Source organism: Lemur catta, chromosome 16 (genome assembly GCF_020740605.2).
Source record: "Lemur catta isolate mLemCat1 chromosome 16, mLemCat1.pri, whole genome shotgun sequence".
Lineage (NCBI taxonomy): Eukaryota > Metazoa > Chordata > Mammalia > Primates > Lemuridae > Lemur > Lemur catta.
In genome coordinates this window covers 16131566-16152983 of record NC_059143.1, presented here as the reverse complement: position 1 = coordinate 16152983, position 21418 = coordinate 16131566, and the positions used below count along the sequence as shown (strand labels likewise).

The window sequence follows — 21418 nt, the reverse complement described above, 5'->3', positions numbered from 1 at the left end:
AGATAAAGTGAGTTGTTTTTTACATTTTCAAAGTGAGACTTTTATCACAGTCTGCAGGCCAGCTTTTATTTAGAAGGGGCCTTTGTTAACAAGGGAGTCCCAGAATGAAGACCAGATAGGACGTGTGGCCCCTATAAAGCACACAGGTAACTGTATGGGAAGGATGACCAGGGCCACCTTCCCCCACACCTGACCTTCTGCTGCAATAACCTCAGGCAATGGACAAGCCCAAAGTGCCTCCAGGAACGGCCACCAGACCAAAGGGCAGACCCCGAGGCAGGTGCCGCTCGGTCTCTGTGCACACCCTGTGCTTGGCACCGTACCTGGGGTGGAGGGTCTTGCAAAAGACAACTTGGCCCATGTCTTTTCCATTTCTAAATTCAAGATTCTAGTAATCCATCATCTACCAAAACAGCTACCTGAAAATCAAAACACCTTTTGGAAAGTTGAGATAATTTTATCTTATCTAGGTAATTTCAAAGTAGCCACAGAAAAGAGTTCCCTTATGATTCTCCAGAGAGATGAAAGAGTCCTACCGTCATAACTGTGTAACTTGCCAACAAGTTTTTTAAAAGAAGAAGGAAAAAACCAAACCGTTATCATTTTCTCTACATAAACTTTTATCTTTAGAAGAAATGGGGGGGGGGAACCACAACCATAGATTCTTTTAAGATATAAAGACTCAGCAACAGCAGACTAATTTTAATCTTGCTAGGAGCAACAACCTTTTGTCTGTGCATGTGTGTTAATTATTTATTTTTAAGCTTAAACAGATGTCTTTTATAAGCTCACATAGTCGGGATCATCTGACTGGAATCTATTTAGCAGTGTATCTCGAACCGTCGCCTCTGTCAGAATAAACACAGACGCAGAGAATGAATCACTTGTTCACCGACAAAAAGTAGAAAAAAAAAAACTAGGGTAAAAGATCTACTTAAAACGTGTCACAAACTACTTGCTTATAAGGAAAGGTGCCCTTTTCTCTAGAGAAAATAGGATTTTTCTAACAAAAGCACTTCAGAGTAAGGTTATTAATGCAAGCAAGTGAGGCAAAGCAAAGGTTAACACTAGACGATAGGCCAAACATGAACTTTGGGCTGCAAGTTTTTATAAGAAAATAACAGAACGCCTCCCCCTCTCACCTTGGCCTGGAAGGTTGTAAGACCTTGTCTCTACGAAAGCAAATAGGAATTTCCTAAGATGCTCTCGTAGACTTTGTCCTGTTTACTTGTTCCTAACTGAAGCATCGCCCCAAAGATTAATTGTGTGTCACTCAACTGTGAGATCAGAGTCAAATGACTCTACGTCCTTTTTAATTATCTCCTGCTGGAGAGGTGAGAGGCATCGCACCAGCTAGGTGTGGCTGCCTGAGGTCTGTTTACAAAGGTGCACGTCTCATGGGTCCAGGGATGACTTCAGTTTAGGGTCCCCCCATGAGATGTGGCATCCCCCCTGCCCAGCCCTGTGGGGCACGTGACTGCTGTTCACTAACATCTCTACCAGATGCCGAGTAAAAGGCGGGGAAGGAAAACCGGCAGTTTTAAATATACTTTAGTAGCTGCAAAGACGGCGGGGTTGGGGTGGCACGGAAATTTGCCCTCTCTGTGACTCATTATGTTCTGCCTTGTGCCATCTCCTATTCTCATCTTCTGTTACTTGAATTTTCACACGTTTGAGGCCGGGACTATTAAACCTGGCAGGTGCCCAGGAATATTTGCTCATCTGATTAGCTGTCCACTCATCAAAAATGACACAGCCTTGACAAAGGTCTGCTTAATCTGCTCGCTGCTGACAGTTAAACTGGATAAATAAAGCTCTAAACCAGATTTTCCAGGCCCGAACTATGTAACCCAAACAGATCAAAAGGACTGGAAAATTGCAAAATCCCTTCTTGGCTCTGCACCGTGCAGTGACAACCGCACTATACCATTTCCCTAATTTATTTGGAGTCATCAAGGATGGGCCCAACACGCGTTCCCTGAGCACCTATCACTAAATGATAATCACAGCTCAGGCTCACAGAAGGCCTACAGGGTGCCAGGCATGGATCTAAGCACTAAATACGAATTAACTCACTGTCTCACACTGGGCCCACATGTTAGGTGTTATTACTATTTTCTACAAATAAGGAAACCAAGGATCAGAAAGGTTTTACTTTATTTATAAACTGCCCAGAGTCCCCCAGGGAAGGGGACAGCAAAGCAGGGATTCAAACCTATGAAGTCTGGCTCGAGGATTTCTGCTGTTAATCACAATGTCGTGCTGCTTTTCATCTAATTAACTCATCAAGAAATTATCAGGAAGAGGGTAACTTTTTAAACAGTATTGAAATATGATGTCAGCATTTAAATTCTATCATGTAAGGCGCTCATCCTATTGATATCTTGCCTCTCTACTGCCTGCGCAGCATGGCGGGAAGGAAAAGGCATTCAATTCAGAGCCTTGAAGTCAGATTTCTTCCCGGGTCACGTCAGCTCTCTGATTCTTGGCTTCCCCCCCAATAAAGGGAATATGGTAAGGCCGGCCCTTCCCACTTCAAGGGTATTACAAGGAGTAAACGAGATGGGCCGCAGCACACCCTCCTAGAAGACAGAACGGACTCTTTCCAGGACTCGCCCACCTAGGTAAGCCCCCGGCACACGGCAAGCACCTCAAAACACCCCTGGATAAAGGACAGTGGAGCCTCATTATTCCCGGATTCTGTATTTGCAAATTCACCTACTTGCTACAATTTATTCATAATCCCAAAATCAATACACACTGCACTTTCACAGTCATGTGCACGGACACAGTGGCAAAAAAATCTGAGTCACCCAACACTCGCATTCCCAGCTGAGGTGAACCAGGCGACCCTTTGCCATTTCAGCTCATACTTGGTGTCCTTTTCTTGAAACTTTTAGTGTCACATTTTTTGCATTTTTGTTGCACATTTTGCTGTTTTCAATGGCCCCAAGCATGGTGCTGAGGTGCTGCCTGGTGCTTTTCAGCAGGAGGAGGCTGCCATGCGCCTTACGAGAAAATGCGTGTTCGAAAAGCTTTGTTCAGGCCCGAGTTGCAGTGCTGTTGTTTATGAGTTCAATGATGAACCAACGGTAGGTATTAAACAGAAGCACACATGGAACAAGGTTACATACTGACTGGACAATGAACATGTGGCCAGAGGCTTGCAGGAACCTCACCCTGTATGTCCCCCCAGGAGCCGTGGCTCAGTATTCTCCAATTCAGTGACTTCAGCAACTTCATAAAACAAACTACTGTGAGTAGTGAGAATTGACTATATTAAGCTAAAAATTTTATAGCAGAAACCCACTCCCTCAGAGTCGAGGCTGCTGGCATAGACTGATGTCCACAGTCCTGGCTCTAAAGAACAGTCTTGGTGCCGCTGTCTCACTGGGTTTCTGGGTCTCTTTTTATAGCTGAGAAGCCTTTGGCCAAAGAGCAGGGATGAGAGCTCTCGCCCTTTCATTTCCATGAACCCGGGGCTCAGAAGTGCACAACAGCCTCACCTCTCTTGGCCTCCAAGGTTGGGGTTCCTTCTCACCCACGTGATAGTCTACGGCCAGGCAGCTGTAGGAAATACTGAGGCCTGCCTAGGGGTCAGGAGGGGGTTGGCAGACCCTCCAAGGAGCCCCTCTCTATTCTGGATGGCCTCATTCTACTCATACCAACTTCTAAGCACCCTGCTGGCCCACGTCGGGATCGACATTTCTCTTCCAGCCTGGGCCTCAGAGAGTGATTCTCACCCAAGTCTGACAGCATCCAAGGGTCGGAGCCAGAATACAGACTCAGCTCTCCCTGTCATCCAGGTGACCCTCTGACAACTTACATGGGAAAATCAGCATATATTCTTGCATGGCAGCGCCTCCTAGAAAGCATTCAAGGGCCCAGGCAAAGGTGTCAGACCATTCAAAACACATTTTATGAGTCATTCACAAACGCCAGCAAGTAAAACGGCCTGTAGGATAAGGAAACACTGTTGAGATCAAATCTAAGACTCAAAACGAAAAGCCATTTTTTTTAAACCATTCAGGAAAAAATGTACCACCACCCAGGATTCTGAGATCCTGCCATCTGGAGACCACAAGCCACCACAGCCCCAGACAGAAATACTCCTGTGTTTCCCCTCAGCCCTGAGGTTGAAGGAAAATGGAAATGGAGCTACCAGCTCTGGACACGGCTACACAAGGCTGAACTAACTCCCAGTGCAAGCAGAAGATGCCAATGTTAATAAAATGTCACTTCGATTACTTTTGCCAGGGTTATAAAAAGAAACCGGAGACTTCCTCCCTAGGGCATCTTCTGTTAATTGCCATTTATAAAAGTTCTGTTTTCTGGGTCTGTAATATGCATTATTTTCCTTTTGAAAACAAAAAGAAACTCCTAAAATATCAATCAGCATTCCAAATGGCAAAGTGATTTGTTTTCCAACTCACACTCTCGGATCAGCTTGGGAGTCTGTCTGAAATTCGGGCATCTGGTACCAATTTGTGACAATATAAAATCAAAGCTGAACTCCTATGTAAATATTTTGTTTTATCCCAGATTTCACCAGCCTGCACGTATCTTATTCATTTCCTTATATTTCAGTCTTGACTTTTATTTTCCTGGCTCCAAAAGAACTAAAGTTATGCATAACGAACACTGCACCTCTTATAATAAGCTCTACATGCTAAATTCTTTCCAGTTCTGTGAAATACTGCTCACAGGATCACTGCATTGAAATATATCGTTCCCATCACTTCCAATCCACCAGACCCCCAATTATTCACTTACATTTGCAGCTAATAGGGTCAAATAAAAAAGTCTGGTTTAGTCACTCTGTACATACATAGCAGCTTCCCACCAACAGGGGCTGGATTGGTAAATGACAGGAACATCAGTGTACGTTCTTTGTGAAAGTGCCCAACAGGGTAGGTGTCAAGAAACACCACCTGGATCCTAAAACAGAACTCATTTTGCTCAAGAAGGTCACAAAACTTGTTTGGGTTGAAAATGTTACATGTGTGAAAAGGCAACAGAGCAGCTTGGGGACAGCATGAGCCTCAAAGTTAGAGGGGCTCCCCACTCTGCCAGCCCCATGTGACTTGGCAAGAAAAGTCACCTCTCTGAAGTTCAAATCCCTTGTTTACATGGTGGTATCAGCTTCTATAAAATCTGTAAAGCACCAGCAGGGTATCTGGGATACAATAATCACATCAGATTCTATCAAGAACTATGTTCCAGGTACTGTGATAAGTGCTTTACAGAGATCATCGGATTTGTTCTTTGTAGTCACGCTACAGAGTATCTGATTATCAAATATTATCGCTCACTCTTCACAGATGATAACTGAGGCTCAAGGAGATCAGGGACTTCCCTAAAGCCACACGCCCAGGACAGGGCAGATCTGGGATGTGAAGCGACTTCTACAGGGCTAGGCAGCTCATACAGTGAGTGTTCAACAAGCACACAATTATTATAAAAAAACTACCAATAAAACAGGAGAAAGATGCAGCTGCTGCTGTAGTACTGAGACCACACCCGCCTTACTTGGGCACACTGGGCATTTGTTTAGTTACCACAGCATGTGATTGTGCAGTTTCCAGAAGGCATCTTTTTTCTCTTGGAGAACAGACCTTTCTTTGCATCCCAGGTTGCTCAGACTTCAGCACTTGGTAATTAGGTGCAAATATGTGCAAGTTGAACTAGGAATATTTGAAAAATCTAATGATCTTGCTTAAATGAATGAAATCTGATTTGGGTGGTTTTTTTTTTTTTTTTTTTTTTTTTGAAATTGATATGTCCCACCTTTACCCTACAAGGTTAATATTAAAAATTTTAGGCCAAATAAGTTGGCAATCAGTACAAAACTTGGGATGATCTCTAAGCATAAACATCATTTTCCACCTTGGGAGGAAAAGAAAATTCTCCATATGTATATATTCCATCAAAAAGTTATTTATGACCCTATGGATATATTACCTCAAGCTATTAGGAAAGTAAAGGCAGGAGATTGGGAGGAAAAGACAAGAAGAGACAGGAGTTTCTTCGCTTGCACAATTTTGCTTCTAGGTAGCATTTTTGAAACTCCTAACATTGGATCGTGCCACACCCTCATCCTGTCTCAGAGATGCCACGGCCACGGCCGTCCAATCAGTCCACACACCAGAAACCCTGGGGTTACAGGGACCGTCCAAGTCACCTGTAAGTTCTAGAAGTTCTATCTCCAAAACGCACCGAGTCCATCAACCCCTCCCCATCTCCATCCCGGGCCACTGTGTCTCTCAGCAGGACGCTGTCAGCCGGAAGCAACAAGCTCCCACATCCAGCATAAGCCAGAGCACACTACTCCCTGCAGCTTCTATAACACGAGAGCTCTTGGTGTTACGTGGCCCCTGCCCAACTCCGGGGGCTGCCTCCTCCACCCCCTGAGTTCACAGTGCTCCTGCCACCCTGGCCTTCTTTCTCTTCCTTAAACAGACCAAGCTCACTGACATCTCAGGGCCCTAGAACACAAGTTCCAAGGCCTGAAACCTACGTGCCACCTTTAGGTGGCTAACTGCTTTCTCATCTTCCTCTGAAAGGCCTTTCCCAGCCACCGTATCTAACAGATGTTCACAGACCCCAATGACTCCCTCCAGAGCACCCTCAAGAATTTACTTTACTTGTAGTTTTTTTTTTTTTTGTCCTTTTCCCCCGATCTCCAGCACGAGACACTGAGGTCCACGGCGGCAGAGGCCCCACCTCTCTGGGGGACCCTGAATCCCCAGTGCCTGGCACAGGGCAGAAGGCTGTCAGCGAATGTGTTTGAATACTTGAAAAACCTGCTAGAACCTCAAAATAGAGGCAGATATAAAATACTTCAGGACACAAATAGGGAACAGATACACCAAGCACAAGGAGGCAGGGAAAGCTAATGCGGAAGGGACTCACCAGAGTCTAGAAGTTTACCAGAGATGTAGTGTGGCCGTGGTGGGGACAGAAAGGGGGTGAAGAACCTAATAGTGGTCACGTGGAGCCTCAAACCTGACCTGCCGTGGCTCTCAGCGGAGCCCTGTGCCACAGGGTAACTTCCACTGATCTGTGCTAGAATAAATGCTTGGAAGTAAAATAAAAATATTTCATGTAGCACTAGATACCATTCACATCTTTCAGAAGGCCCAGTAAAGCTCGAGACACATGAGGCTTGTCTTCAGTGGCTGTCCCAAACTCACACAGGCATGAGACACACACTGAGAGCTTGCGGAAGCCCAGATTCCGGCCCCGCCCCAGGGCCTCCCATTCAGGAGAGCCGAGGCGAGGTCCTGGGAGCTGCGCATCCAGGGAGCACATTCCGAGAACTACTGGTCTACAGCCGTGCCAAAGAATTGAACAAAGATGGAAGTATCCAGAATAGAGTTTAAGTTTTCCCCCAAAATTCCACAGTGCCGCGGCCACCTACAGATCCTCCCCGAGTCTGGGCTCTGCACAGGGACTTCCGTCCGCTCCTGCAGGCCAGGGAGGGGAAGGCTGCTACCCCTCTGCAGAGCAGGCAGTCCCAGCTGCGACTCTGCGATGCTGCTGTGCATGTTTCCTAGGGCTGATGTAACCAACTACCGCAAACTGGGCGGCTTAAAATGACAGCCCAGGAGGATACCAGTCCAAAATCAGGGTGTCGGCAGAGTTGGTTCCTTCTGGAGCCATGGGGCAGACCCCTCCTTGCTTCCTCCATCCTCTGGTGTTGCCAGCGATCCTTGGCATGCTTTGGCCGGCGACATAGCACTCCAATCCCTGCCTCGGTCTCCACACGGTGCTCTCCTCTCTGTTCTGTGCGTTTGTGCGGCTTCTTATGAGGACACCAGTCACTGGATTTAAGGCCCACCCCAATCTAGCATGACCTCACCTTAACTATTCACATCCACAAAGACCTTATTTCCAAATAATGTCACATTCTGAGGTTCCAGGTGGGTGTGAATCGGAGGGACGGGCGTTACTCAACCCAGTACAGGCCACATGAGCAAAAGCAAGGTGCTGCAGAGGTGGGGGACCCACAGGTCGCCAGGGGCTGCAGGCAGTGATGCGCTGAAGGGCGTGCCCCAAATCCATGCAGGGACCGAGCACCGCAGTGAAAAGCCAGTGTCGCGGGTCAGCCGCAGTCTCAGGCCACTGCCTCTGCCTTTGGGCCCCACCCTTCCTGGGGCTCCTTACACCAGCTTTCCTGATCAGTCTCCTGTAGGGAGAAATCTCCAAGGGTCCACGAACCCCCTGAAACTCTAAAATTCAGTACATGTCAAAGTAGACACATTCCCTAGAAGTACAAACTGTGGATGTGCACAGGTTCATTTCTCTGAAGAGACAACTAGGATGCCCAAAGGGTTAAGGGCAAAAAGCACTGCTGTGCTTTCTTTCTTCCCTTCAATCTGCCTCCAGTTTTGAAAAACACAGCTCTGCTCACAAGCCTCCCTTTTTCCACTGAAATAAAACTCACCCTCCTTAACGGAGCAGCCAGTGTACTCTGCCATCATGCACCCACCGTGAAGGTCGGTTGAGCCGACCTGTGGGCTCAATTCTAAGGCCACCTCCATACGACCACCACTCCCAATGCGTGACCAGTGGCCCCAGACCCCTCCTGCTACCTGGAAGCCCAGCTGCCTCGAGCTGTAGTTTTCTTCTGGAGTGGGCGCTGGGCCCCATCAATCTCCGAATAGCCAAGCCACCCCTGCCTGGCACGCAGATGCGTGTGCGGAGTTGATGTCCCTGCTGACCCAATGCCAAACAGGCTACACCTGGAGGCCCTGGGCAAAGCCCCACCTCTGTTTAACCAGGAGCTCAGGGAGAGGAGGTGGGGGCCACGTGCAGAGGGGAAACAGAGGTGAACGGTAAGTAAGGCCAAGTCCCCAGAGCAGCACACAACTCTGACTCCACACGTCACAGCTGCCACGCTGGCCCTGGGGGTCCCCTGAGGAGCCCTCACACTTGAGAGGGTACCCTGCTTAGTAAGGGAGGCCAAGCAGGCAGCACAGGACCACAGAAGGCCACAGCTCCGTACAGGGAGAGCAAATGGAACACATCTTCCCAAATCGTCTCCCCACGTGTGCCCCACGGGGGCTGCAGGGACCCGCCAGGCAGGGCAGCGCCTTCGTGGGCCTGCATGTGGGCAAGACCGGTTGTCGCTCGTCTCCTCACGGTCTCACTGCTCTAAAGGTACAATGATGAACGTGAATTCACCCTGCCTTGCTTTACTTTGGCAACAGGACTTGTCAAGACTCCAGTGTAAGCTGGGGCGATGCAGCCCCTAACAGAGGGGGTTACTGTTTTCCTTTGCTGCTCCGATTTTACTGCTACCTATGAAACTAAAACAGTGCAGCAACTTATCTATTGAGGGCACCATAGCGTCAGCTCCCCCGGATTGTAGACCTTGTCCAACGTTTCAACTGCCTCTTACGTGGTGTGCAATTGTGAATAGAAATAAAAGCTACAGTTTCACTGCTCAATCACTAAGGGCCAAAAAACCCTGCTAGGTGTTCAGTGTTAATCCTTCCAACACACCGGAAAGAAAGGACTTCCTATCCCCATTCTACAGATGAGGACACAGAGGCTCCAAAGAGTTAGGTGAGTTGCTCAAAAGGTGCCACCAAGTGGCAGAGCCATCGGATTCCAAAGCTTGTTCTTCCTCTCTTGCATCTGCTCACCCATTTTGCAGGGACAGAGGACTTGTGGCAGGGGTGTGGGAATAAAGGAAGAGCTCACTCCCTGTGGGAGGAACTGACACCAAACTATTATCTGGAGAGAGCTGTCATTTTTGGGAAAATTTTCCATGACTAAGCCCCAAACCAGGGTTCTGTTGGCCTGCCCCGGAGGTTATCACACGAAAAATCAGCATCCTCCCCTGAGGAGAAGGCCCTGGGCCGGCCAAAATTATAGCACAATATTTCTTTGTACTTTAACATACTGCCCTTGACTGACTCCAGCCCCTAAGTCTGAAATGAATGAGGCCCTTGCATTTTTGTTCTTTGGAGGTTAACAAATAACAAGTGAAAGATCCGGGGCAGGAAGGAGAATAAAATTTTACAGCACTTAATAGGATTCTTTCTTAAGGTTTTCTTAAATGGTACAGCTATGGTAGAGTGTTTGTTTTAAAACTCTCAACTTTGAATGAGAAAACACAGATCTAAAAATTCCAGCTCTACCTCATACAGCAACTTTCAAATCCACAAAAACAGCCCCCACATTGCCTTTTTTAAATGACTTGATAAAAATATATATGCAAAAGCACTTTGTAAAATGTAAAGCACTGAACAAATAAATAGAACATATGTTATCAGTTGTTAGTTTTGTGATGGCTAAATTGAAACCTCACAATTCGCTTAGACATTTGTAATCTTATCTTCTTCACTATTCATCTTCCAAAAGCAAACTTTATTCAACTCAGTAAAACATAATAGTTCATCAGGAACCACCTTTCAACATCTTGTCCCCCTAACAGGCCAATTTTTGTCCTAAAACAAATAACTCTTTAGACTGTGCCTGTCTTCTTGTTCTTCACATCCTTCCTAAAACTATCCAAGTAAACATTTTGCTTTATAAATAATTGGACCAAGGAGGAAAGTGCTATAAAATAAAAATCAACGTGCCAGGCACATAAAAATCTTTGGCATTCTTGAATATTTTACTAATCTCTTGTTGAATGATTTTTCTTCTATTTATCATGAAACTTAGATTTAAGCATATCCTGTGCTTTAAATCAGGAACCAGATTGGGTCCTGTCCTGTACACACTTACCATTACAAACCGTAGCATCTGCATGTTCTGTTTTACGAGCTTTTGTCTTGTGACTAATGTGCAGCAATAACCCAAACCACATTAATGATAACCTTGTTAAATATAAACTGGTGCGCAATTACCCAAACTACTAACACAAACAAAGAGGGGGGAAAAACCCAGGAAACCCTGATTGATTATATGTTCTTGGAGGCTTTTAAAAACCAAACAAAAATAAAAATACAACATTACACAGTTTGTAAAACAAAGTCATAGCTAATGATTTTATGATTCCTACACATAATACTGAGAGGTCTGTTTGAACCCCAGTGTCTGTGAAAAGTTTGGTTTTTAAGTTGTACACAGGATGAAACTTGAGGACAGATATTTTTTTTTGAGGTGGAAAAAAGGGGGGGTGGTAACCCTGGGAAAAATTCACATCATTATGTTAAACAGCAAATTCTTATACAAACTAATGGTTTTCAACATGCTTCCTTCCATAGCAACATGTCGCACAGCCCCCAAAGGGAAGAACAGAACACAAAAGATATTGGGCAGCCCCTCGTGCACACGCTGATAAGCCAGCTCTCTGGAAGAGGGAAAAAATCCTGACTTGTAACTTGGCCGATTCCTGTGGTGTAAATGCTCCCACTGTGACCGATTTCATGTCACCAACCAGCTCACGGATTCCTCAACTGTCTCTACCGAGTCCAAAGGAGCCAGCTACAGCACACCAGGGATCTAGCAGAAACCAGCTTAGAAGTCAGAAAAACCAGGGTTCAATTCTAGCTCTAGATTCCAGTTATGTGTCCTTAGACAAGTTTCCTTAACGGTCCAGCCTCAGTCTCCTCAGCTCTAGAATGGACATGATCCTCGTTTCGAAGAATTGCCACGTGTGTATAAATAAAATGAAACAATGCGTGCAGAGCACACAGCACCCGAGAGGTGCTCGGATCTCCATACGTGCCACCTCCCCTCCCCGGGGAGCAGGAGGAGCAGGCGCAGGCGGGTGGTGCGACCCACGCGTGTCTCACCCTCAGCCCCATGACAGGGACTGAAACATTCAGGTCGGGAGGCTTGTTCCGGCTGCAGACGGCAGAACTGAGGGTCGGGAGTGACTGCTGGGTGAAAACGAAAGACCTGGAAAGCGGGGAGTGGGGAGCAGGTAGTTGGGGTCAGACTTCCCTACTAACAGGGTCAGGGAACGGTGGCTTCGTCCGTGTCCCGTGCTCACTCTGCTCTCCGTAGGGAGTTGGTCCGTTTCGCTGAGAGCCAGCCCCAGGCCCACCCATCGCCGAGCCTCAACCACCAACGGGGTGGCGGTGTCAGGCCAGGCTGGCGCACGGCCCCGAGGGGAAGGAAGAGGGTGAGCCAGGGGCCAGCGCGGGGAGGGCTGCTCTGCGGGGTGATGATCTGGAAGGAAGGGGCGTCCTGTGGGAGGGCGGTGGGGACCCTTCCTGGGGAGAAGGGTGGGCGCGCTCTGTAAGGCCAGCACAGCGTGGCAGCGACAGGCCGCTGGGGGTGACCAGGCAGCAGGGGAGGCTGCAGCGGCAACCCAGGCCAGGCCAGCATCTGCCCCACCTGAAATACACGGATATAGGACCACTGGGGTCAGATGTGGCTTTCAGAAAGGTCCCTCTGGCAGCCCTGGGAGAAGCAGTTGACAGGGGTCCCAGCAGAAGTCAGGAGCCTCCCCGGCCATGACATCACTCAGGGCAGGAACGAGGCGAGGACAGCGAGCGGCCAAGGGCCCCCTGCACCTCATGAGACCAGAGCACTGGGCTAGGGACACACGACCTTTCTGTAACAAGCCAGGGAACAAACTGCTTAGGCTTGGTGGCCACGTGCACTGTCACAACTACTCAATTCTGTCCCTGTAGCACGAAGGCAGCCAGAGGCAACACATACGAGTGGGCGTGACTATTTCCAAGAAAGTGTTATTTATAAACAGGCTGGTGGCAGCTGGGTGACGCTGAGAAGATACAGAGGGTCCAACGAAGGAAACGGCCAGGAAGGAGGCAGTTTATTATTCCCATTTCATGGATAAGAACTTGGTCAGAAGAGTGGTGGAGCTGCAGACACTATCCTTTGGGACACCAGGGGCCCGTTCCACTGTACCATTCTCTCAACGCAAGACATGCAAAGTACCACGTAAGGGGGACAGAGGTGACAGAGGCTGTGGCTGAGAAGAGGGGAAGCACAGGCGGCAGAGTGCAGGATCTAATTACTGCAGTCACAGGAATCCCTGCTTATCCTGGCCTGTGCTCCGGGCCCATGTGCACAGAGGTCCTCCCTGAACGACAGAAAGGCGGAAACCTAAATGAGGAAATCACAAGCGATCAGTGACCTTTGAGGCCACTTAGGTCAACTTCTGCCCAGTTTGGCTGAAGCCGCTTTAACAAGCATTTACGAGCCCGACCCCTAAACCACAGCACAGTGGAGGGAGGTGGGTCAGAGCGCAGATTCTGAAGCTAGACCGCTTGGCTTACAAACCCAGCTCCCACATGTGGGCTGAAGGACCCCAGGCAAGTTACTTAACCTCTCTGTGCTTCCCAATGGAGGTGATGATAGTAGTATAGTCTCAGGGTTATTTTAAGTGTGGACTCGATCCCCATAAAGTGCTTAGAATAATGCCTGCCACATGTTTGTCAGATAAAAATACTGTGTCCAAGGCCCTGTGCCAGCTCCCACGGGGGAAGGTATGAAGTATCCCTGCTCCAGTGGGGCCTCAGACGATAAGCTCACCTCTAATCAAACCCTCACCACTGTACCAAAGCACCCATTTACTCGTGTTACCCAACACCAACAGAGACTATGTTTTATATCTACATGTCCATATCACCCATGACTATCACTGTAGTGACTCATAACTGATATCATGTTCGATGTTTGTTGAGTGAACAAATGATAGAAGGCTTTAAGTCTACATACAGAATTTCCTTTACTACATACCTGACAAATAACAAAGCACTGAGGTCACCCCTTGCCCACTCTGTGACCTTACACTCCTGCCCCTCCATGGCGTTTGGGGTCTGAAATCAGTGTCCACAGAAGTACTCGCCAAACCTGCAGGCCCTTTAGCAATAGCGGTTCCGACAGATCACGTCCTCGAGACAGGCGGTGGTTTTGGCTGGGGGACTGACGCCCTCCCCAGGCACTGGCTTCCTGCGTGGATGGCCTCCTAAAGCTGTGTGATGCGATACCGATGCTGCCTGAAGGAGCACAGTGAAAGGTGATTTTTAAAATTCTTTACGCTGAGGGAAGCCCATTCATTCATGAGCGTTTTACCCACGGAAGCTCCCCAGAACAAACCCAGCGCCACTGTACATCTGAGTCTAAGGTCAGACTACGCACACTTCCCCAAGCGAAACACGCTCCAGGCCTCAGCAGGGCACACGACTGACACGCTCAGGATGCAAGACGTGGAAGAGGCAGCAGGCTCGTCTGTCCCAACTCCTGAATTCAATAAGGACCCAGAATCCAGGTGTCCCAAGTCCCAGCCTGACCGCCCTTATTCCATGTCGGCTCACATCACCTGCCATTCCCTCCCGTTCTGCCCTCAGGATCGCCCGCCCTTGGCCTTCTCCCACCGACAACTATCTTTACGACGAGTGAAAAAAGTCCAGGCACTCGGAGCTTCCCGGGACAGCTGCTGAGCTTGGCCCAGGGCCACGCAGTGGCTCCCCACCCTCTGCAGAGAGCAAAAGGTCACACTCGATCTCGCTGCCCTCCCTGGGCACTTGCCAGCAGCGAGCAGGATTCCGACTGATTTCACCTTCTGGGCTCGCCCACACTGCAGGCTTTGTGGCTGCGAGAAGGGCGACAGGCGGGTCTCGGGTCTCGGGCTGCTCTGCCATCAGCAGGGCCCAGCCACACCTGGGCTGCAGCTTTGCCTTTTATAACTCAGGCTGCTGGGAAAATGGCTCAGTGCTAACTTGTGTTTGCTTACTGCGGAGATCAAAGTCCTTCCCGGACTTCTCAAATCCAGAAGAGTGACTTGTCTGAAGTCACAAAGCAGGTGGTGACAAAGTTAGGAAGGACACCCATCTCTCTTACTCTGGTTCTCAATGCATGCTTGGCTCACATTTTACTTTTCAGTAAAGACACTGAGATCACAGTTGCAGCTCAAGCCCAGTTTTCCCACCGAAAGGGGCAACGCAGAGAGGGAGGGGTGGGCAGAAGCTCCAAGGTGAGTGTGAGCCTGAGCTCTGCCTCGAATTGGCTGAATGACCTTGGGCAGGTTACTTAGCATCTCTGAACCCTGGTTTCCCCAGTCTTACAAGAGGAACAAATCACAGTAAAACCCACCTCTTCAAAGTGTAGTCCATCTGCTTCCCAGGGAGCTGGTCGGAAATACAGAATCTGCCTTTTAAGAGATGCTAAGGTGACTCTAAAAGCATTCACGTTTGAGAAGCCCAGATATAAAGCATTCGGCACAAGCCCATGCTTAGTCCTCAATAATAAATGCAACAGCAATTAGCACTTGAAAGGGCCCAAAACACAGGCCAAAGCTCTCAGGAGGAAACAGACCCAGGAGGCTGATTAACCCGGCCAGGGTCAGACAATGTCACGGTGGCACCAGCATCCAAACCCAGGACTTAGGGCTCTTCTACACCACGAGCCCTCCTAAACTCTCCACGAGGCATGACGCTAACTCAGGTGCTCTAAGAGGCAAAACTCTAATTTTAAAACAGCACCCTGGCCACCTTGCACCCCTTCTGTCAGCACACGGGTTCACTTGGGCTCCACTCCATGTGCTCCTGGTGGCAGTCTGCCAGTCAGAAGCTCTGAGAAGTGGAGTGACCGAGGGCTGGGGCCAGCTGCTGCCTGAGTCGAAGTTTTTAAAGTAAAAGGAAGCCTTAAAGCACACCTTATAAATTTACACTCCCTTTCACCTATTAACACCTTCCTGATGCCCAGTGGAGAAACACGATAGGGTGTGAAGCTCAAAGGCATCTTTTTGGCTTCCCTCCTCTGACACCTGAGAGCAAACCACCAGTATGTTGGTTTCCCAGCACTCAGTCCTGTCCCTGAGGCTGGGAGGATCCCCAGACCCACCGTCCTGGCTTCCCCAGACACCCCAACAGAATAGAGACTGGGAAGTAGCAGCAAAGCTGGGGGCTCTGAACAAAGAAGCTAAATTGGGGAGGAGGTGATTTGGAAAGAGAGTGCAGAATCATATCAGTGTGATGGGCCTACTGAATCACAAACATTTACAGTCAACAGCTCAAAAACTATCTGTGGGCCTACTGTGTGCCAGGCAGAGTGCTATGGCAGAGTGGCAGAGCTTGGTCTGATCCTCGTATGTGCATCTCCATAGCTGGGCCAGTCTACAGCAGTTACTCAACCTCTCTGAGCCCAGGACCTCTTCACCTGTGAGAGCATCTACACACAGGGTGACTGAGAGGGTTAAGGGCGACAGAGGTCAAGTCCAGCCCAGTGAACAGATATGGTGTAATCACTGCATCAACATGCATTTACTGAGCACCCACTTATGCCAAGGCCTAGGTGCAGAAATTTTCCTCCCTGTTGTATTTCAGAGTTTGGAAGTGCAAGCAATTAACGGTGATTGGTTTTACAACCGTTCAGATGGAAGTAATCAAAAAGAAAGAATTTCAAGATTTCAGATCAGGAAATTCTAATTTTTACACCTGTATAACAAAACTAATATATGAAATCTCAAATTCATAAAAAAGGTCGATTTCAGATTCACTACAGCACTGCTTCTCAAACTTCAATTTGTGTATGAGCCACCTGAGGATCTTGTTAAAATGCAGATCTGGACTCAGGGAATCTTCCTGTGGGGCCAGAGAGTTTGCATTTTAAGTGCTCCCAATGACGCTCCAGAGCCCACACTTTGGAGCAGCAAGGGTCTATGGAATGCCTCTAATAGCAAGAAATGAATCCAAGGAAAGTATCATTTGATATGAAAACAACATCCCAGGAGAACATCAGTGAAGTAGTGTATATAGAACCACACAGGCTTGCCGGATTTTTTAAAGGGAGGCACACCAGGAAAGCTGGCTTTGGGCCCTCTTCAAATGAGTTTGTCTAAACCATACTTTTCTAGGCAAGTGAAAGTTCTCTTGTGATCATAAACACAGCACAGTGCAGGAAACACAGCCTAGGATATTTCAAGTTCACAGCCAGTCCACAGCCAAGCTAGCCTTTTTTTAAAAGGCCTTTCCTAAATCAGTTTTACCTATTTTTCCCCTCTGTACATCAAATTTGATGCTGTTTCTGTTCACATCTGTAATTTGTAAAAGCCTATTGAGTTGCCAGATACGGATTATTCAGAAAGAGTAAGACGAATGCGACAGGTAAGGAAGCATCTCACGGTGACTAGCTCATCTTACTGTGTGTACTGCGTGGATCAATAAAACGTGTAGAAAGTTCACACTTACAGGATCGGGGATGTAGTTCTGCATAGTCTTTGGCTCAGAAATACTAACACACAGGGTCCTCCACATCCCCTGAAATGAGCTCCTTGGACAAAGAGTGTGAGGGAATCTGATCTCCAGCTCTGTCTAGCACCACGAACACATCTGTCCATTAGGAGACACGGGCTAGCCTTGCACACTGGCTTAGAATAACACGTATGTTTATTACAATTCCTGTCATAACTCTCTTGACTGCTGGGCTTGGGCGCATAGTCTAGAGTCATCATGAGTCAGTGTGTGAAGTGAAGCAGTTACACCGAGCTGCCCAGAAATTGCTGAGAGTGCACGACTCGCCCAGAAACAAGGGATTCCCCTCCTGGCACTCGCCCGCTAGTGGGAAGATGCGTGTTCTGACAAGAAATGCCAGAGCAGGGCTGTCACCTGTGCCCAGGGTCGCTAATTCATCCAGCAATCACTAGACTGCTTCTCCTGACTCCACACCCCTGCCTGGGGGCCCACGTGCACTCAACTGCAACGCTACATACTGAGCACGGTCATACTCTCACCCACTTGGGAAGATGTACACTAAGAGCAAACTTCCCAGGCCACTTGGGAAGATGTACACTAAGAGCAAACTTCGGGCTGAGCCCCGCATGTTCTTCCCTGTTTGTCCATCAGGAGAGCGAGTTTTCCAACAAGCCACCTTCTTACTTAGGTCAGACCAAGCCTGAGCTTTCAGATGAGCATCACAGGATTGAGGCTGTAACAGAGATTGTCCTTCCTTCCCATCTTGATGCCCGCAGCATCCAAGAAGAGGAAACTGAGGCCCCGGGATGTTAAAATAACTGGGCCAAGGTGGAGTCTATGCTATCACTAACTTCACAGGAGGCCTAATTATTAACTAACAAGGGAGGACACACCCAGGGAACAGGTTTGCATTTCCCCACCTGCTCCTGACCCGTTGGGTTCTCCTGCCTTCCATTGCCCCCTGGAACATATGGCAACAAGCTCCAGCTATTTCCTGAACAATAAGCATAACGTCCAGTACTTCGTATTTTTGCTAAGATGCCTAATACCTGCAGAGAATTTAAGATAACAAGTACAACAAGCTTTCAACTAAATTAAGCAAATTCATCTTGGAATGGGGGGGGATCCTCAAGCCCTATTTCCTCCCCATCCCCCCACCCGCTGGGCCTGGTTCAATGGAACTAAGGACTTTCCACTTCTCAGGAAAGCAAAAGGAAAACGCCAAGTCTCCCCGGCCGCAAGAATACTTAGAGCGCAGGCAGGAATTTCTGCGGAGGATCACGCGTGTCTGCTACGAGTTTAGGCTCACGCGCGCCGCTCAGCTGCCGGCCAGGCCACTGCTCAGGTCTGCGCCCGGCCGAGTCGCGCCCGGCGTGGGGAGAGTGCGCCTCCGGGTCTGGACCCGGTTTCAGGAAGTTCGTGATCTCCTCCTCCCTGTGCCGGGAAGGTTTGGTGGCGCTTTTCAGGGGACTCCTGTAACTCCCAAGTCCCGACCCACTGCACGAGCATGCTGCTCTTGCTCTGCGAGTGCCAGGCTCGTGCACACACTTCCTGGGGACTCTCCCTCTTTTGCGTGCCCCAGCGGTTCTGGCCAGGAGCACAGGATCTGGCAGGTCGCGTGGGAAAGTGGGAACCACCCGTGTCCCGCAGGCCAGAGACCGAGCAGGGAGGGTCGCAGGGTTGGGTGCGCGTCGCATCCTGGGTACTCACCGGGACCTTTGCAGCTGCTCGAAGGCGCTGGTGCTGCCGCCCTGGCCCGGCTGCTCCAGCGGACAGTAGTTCTGCGAGGTCTGCCTGGAGAAGGCGATGGGCAGGATTCCCTGAGTGAACGAGTTGAGGCGGCCCCGACTGCCGCTCCCACTCCCGGGGGTCCCGGAGCCAAAGAAGGCGGCCGCCGGCACCTGCACGCTGGTAAAGGCATCGTCCTCCTCCAACTCCTCCTGCCCGGCGCCCCGGGGCCCGTCGGGCAGCTGTGGCTGAGCACAGGCGGGGAAGGGCGCCGGCCGGAACGGCTGCCACTGCTCCCCCGACGCCCCGCCGGCGCCCAGGGGGCTTGCGAATCCCCGCGCCGCGCCGGGGCCGGGCACGGTCGCGTGGCCGCCAGGGGCCAGGGGCGGCAGCAGCGAGGGCTGCGGGAAGCAGGCGCCGGACCCGGCGGCCAGCGGCGTGCCCGGCGCGGCGAGCGCGCTGCAGCCGCCCCGCTCGGCGGCGGCGAGCAGGCTGAGCCGAGTCCGCGCGCCCCAGGCGCTGCCGGCGCCCGGCTTGGCCGCGCCACTCTCGTCGCCGCCGCCCCACTCCGCGTCCTGCGGCGGCGGCCGTCCGTCCAGCGAGATGTTGGTGAGGAAGGACAGGGCAGCCTGGCGGCGCCGCGGGTCCACGCGCGGCTTCCGGGGGGGTTCGGGCGGCGGCCGGGCCGGCGCGGCGGCCGCGGGCTGGGGCTGCGGCGGCGGCGGCGGCTGCTGCAATCCGCTGGCGCCCGCGGCGTCGGTGCCGGCGCTGCTGCTGCTGCAGGCGGCCGTGGTGGCGGCCGCCGCCATTGTGTCCGTCTGCGGCGGTATTTCCGCGATGCCCCGGGAAGCGAGCGGCGCCCGAGTGCTAAGCGGCGGGCGCGAGCGGCGGCGACCCGGGCTGGGCAGGGCGCGGGGCGCGGGCGGCGTGCGCGGCGGCCCGGCCCCCCCGCGGGCGGGCCATGCTCGCCCCTCGGTGCTCGGGCGGGGGGCGCCGCCGCCCCGGCCCACGCGCGCGCCTCGCTCGCTCGTTCGCTCGCTCGCTGGCTGCCCGCCCGCCGGCCGCTCGCCTGCTAGTCGGGGCTCGGGCTCCGGGGCCGGCGTCCGTATTTATAGGTGCGCGCGCCCCGCGCTCGCGCTCCGAAGCGCTCTTTGCAATAACACAGTATCACGTGTGGGGAATGAAACCTGGGAGGAAAACAAAGCCGCAGGCGGCGGCCGCGGAGGCAGGCGGCGGGCGGCTAGGGGGCTGCAGGAGGAGGAAGAGGAGGAGGAAGGAGAGCCGAGCGGGCGGCGGGGCGGGGGATCGGCCGGGGCGTCCAGCTCGTCCGAGCTGTCTGCTGGGAGAGTTGGTGACTCCCGGGGCGCGCAGAAGCCAGGTGCGGGAGGCGAGCACGTTGCCCCGGCGCGCTAGCACCGGGAGTTGGGGGCGCGAGCAGGACCTGGTGAGTTACTGCCTGGGGCTGTGCTCCCGGCAGAGTTTGCGGGTCTGCAGGACGCTTTGGAGCGAAGCAGAGTTCTGGACAGCGAGCCAGTTAACTGGACCCCGTGTTGCTGTGGGGACCCGAGAAATAAATAGGTCCTTATTAAAAGTTACATAGCGCCCACGTGGACAGTCCCACCTTAGAGCTGTCGCTAGCTGTTAGAGCTGGGTCTCATTCGCAGGCCAAGGATTCAGCCCGAGATAAATGCACATGCCCTGGGGTGCATAAGAGCCCAGGAGCTAGAACATCTTCCCTGTGGCCAGACTAATTTACACATCCTCATTCCGTGGTGCTGTCACGTTTTATCTCTCTTTTAGTAAAGGCTAACATAAATTTTTACTTTGGCCCTGAAATATGCTATTTTCTATGAAAGACTAAGGTGGGCTAAAAGGGCCTCACACTCTTTTCTCCTTGTCACCTTGCAAATGTTTTTCCCCCACATAAAATGGAACCAAATGGACAGTTAACTCTGTCGTTTATTTCATAAACATCAGTTTGGCACCTCCTATGTCTTCTATACACGTGGGTTCCTGCCCAAGGACGCGATGACCCTTCTAGAACAGCAGCTCTGGATCTGGGAGGAGTTGCAGCCCTACCCCCAAGTGCGGGTCACGGCTGGGGGTGGGGTGGGGACGGAGGGCGTTCACCACCAGCGATCTGAAAACTTGTGCGGGTGTCTCCAGGCGCTGTGGGTGACTTAGCCAAATGCAGTAAGGAGCAATTGTCACTCTGAATTAAGCTCGGTGACACTTAAGAAACTTCCCTGCACTTTGCTGGGGAGAAGCAATGTGTTTAAGATCAACGGATTAATTTAATTAAAGGTTTAAATTTAGCCCTGGAGCGAATGGGTAACTCACCATTGAAATTCCACTCCATTTCAAGTTCAGGAAAGTAAATTGAGTAACGGAGAGCGAATACACCCTGTGCAGAGATGTGCAGCCAACCTGGAGAGTGAGATGGGGTGGGTCTCAGATTACATTTGTTGGGGACATGATGGCACATGGCCCTCGACATGTACAATTGTTCATATTTTGTGCTGTTTTAGGCCTTTTGAAAAAGTGGAGCCTGGTATCTTTTTACA

The 21418-nt window shown here is 50.6% G+C and overlaps 1 protein-coding gene across 2 annotated transcripts in view; it reads right to left on the bottom strand.

Moving 5' to 3' along the window:
• The window catches only part of CABLES1 (Cdk5 and Abl enzyme substrate 1), a 103660-nt gene extending 83737 nt beyond the window's left edge, over window positions 1-19923 (bottom strand). Inside the window, exons 1-2 of one of the 2 annotated variants that reach the window (XM_045527482.1) lie at window positions 19028-19133; window positions 18837-18920 (exon numbers count right to left, since the gene is read on the bottom strand). In XM_045527482.1, coding sequence (XP_045383438.1) covers window positions 18837-18920; window positions 19028-19047 — 104 coding nt within the window. In that variant the 5' untranslated portion in view covers window positions 19048-19133. Of the gene's footprint in view, window positions 1-18836 lie in introns of both variants that reach the window. The other variant, XM_045527481.1, reaches the window with a different exon arrangement.
• Between the last annotated feature and the right edge of the window lie 1495 nt (window positions 19924-21418).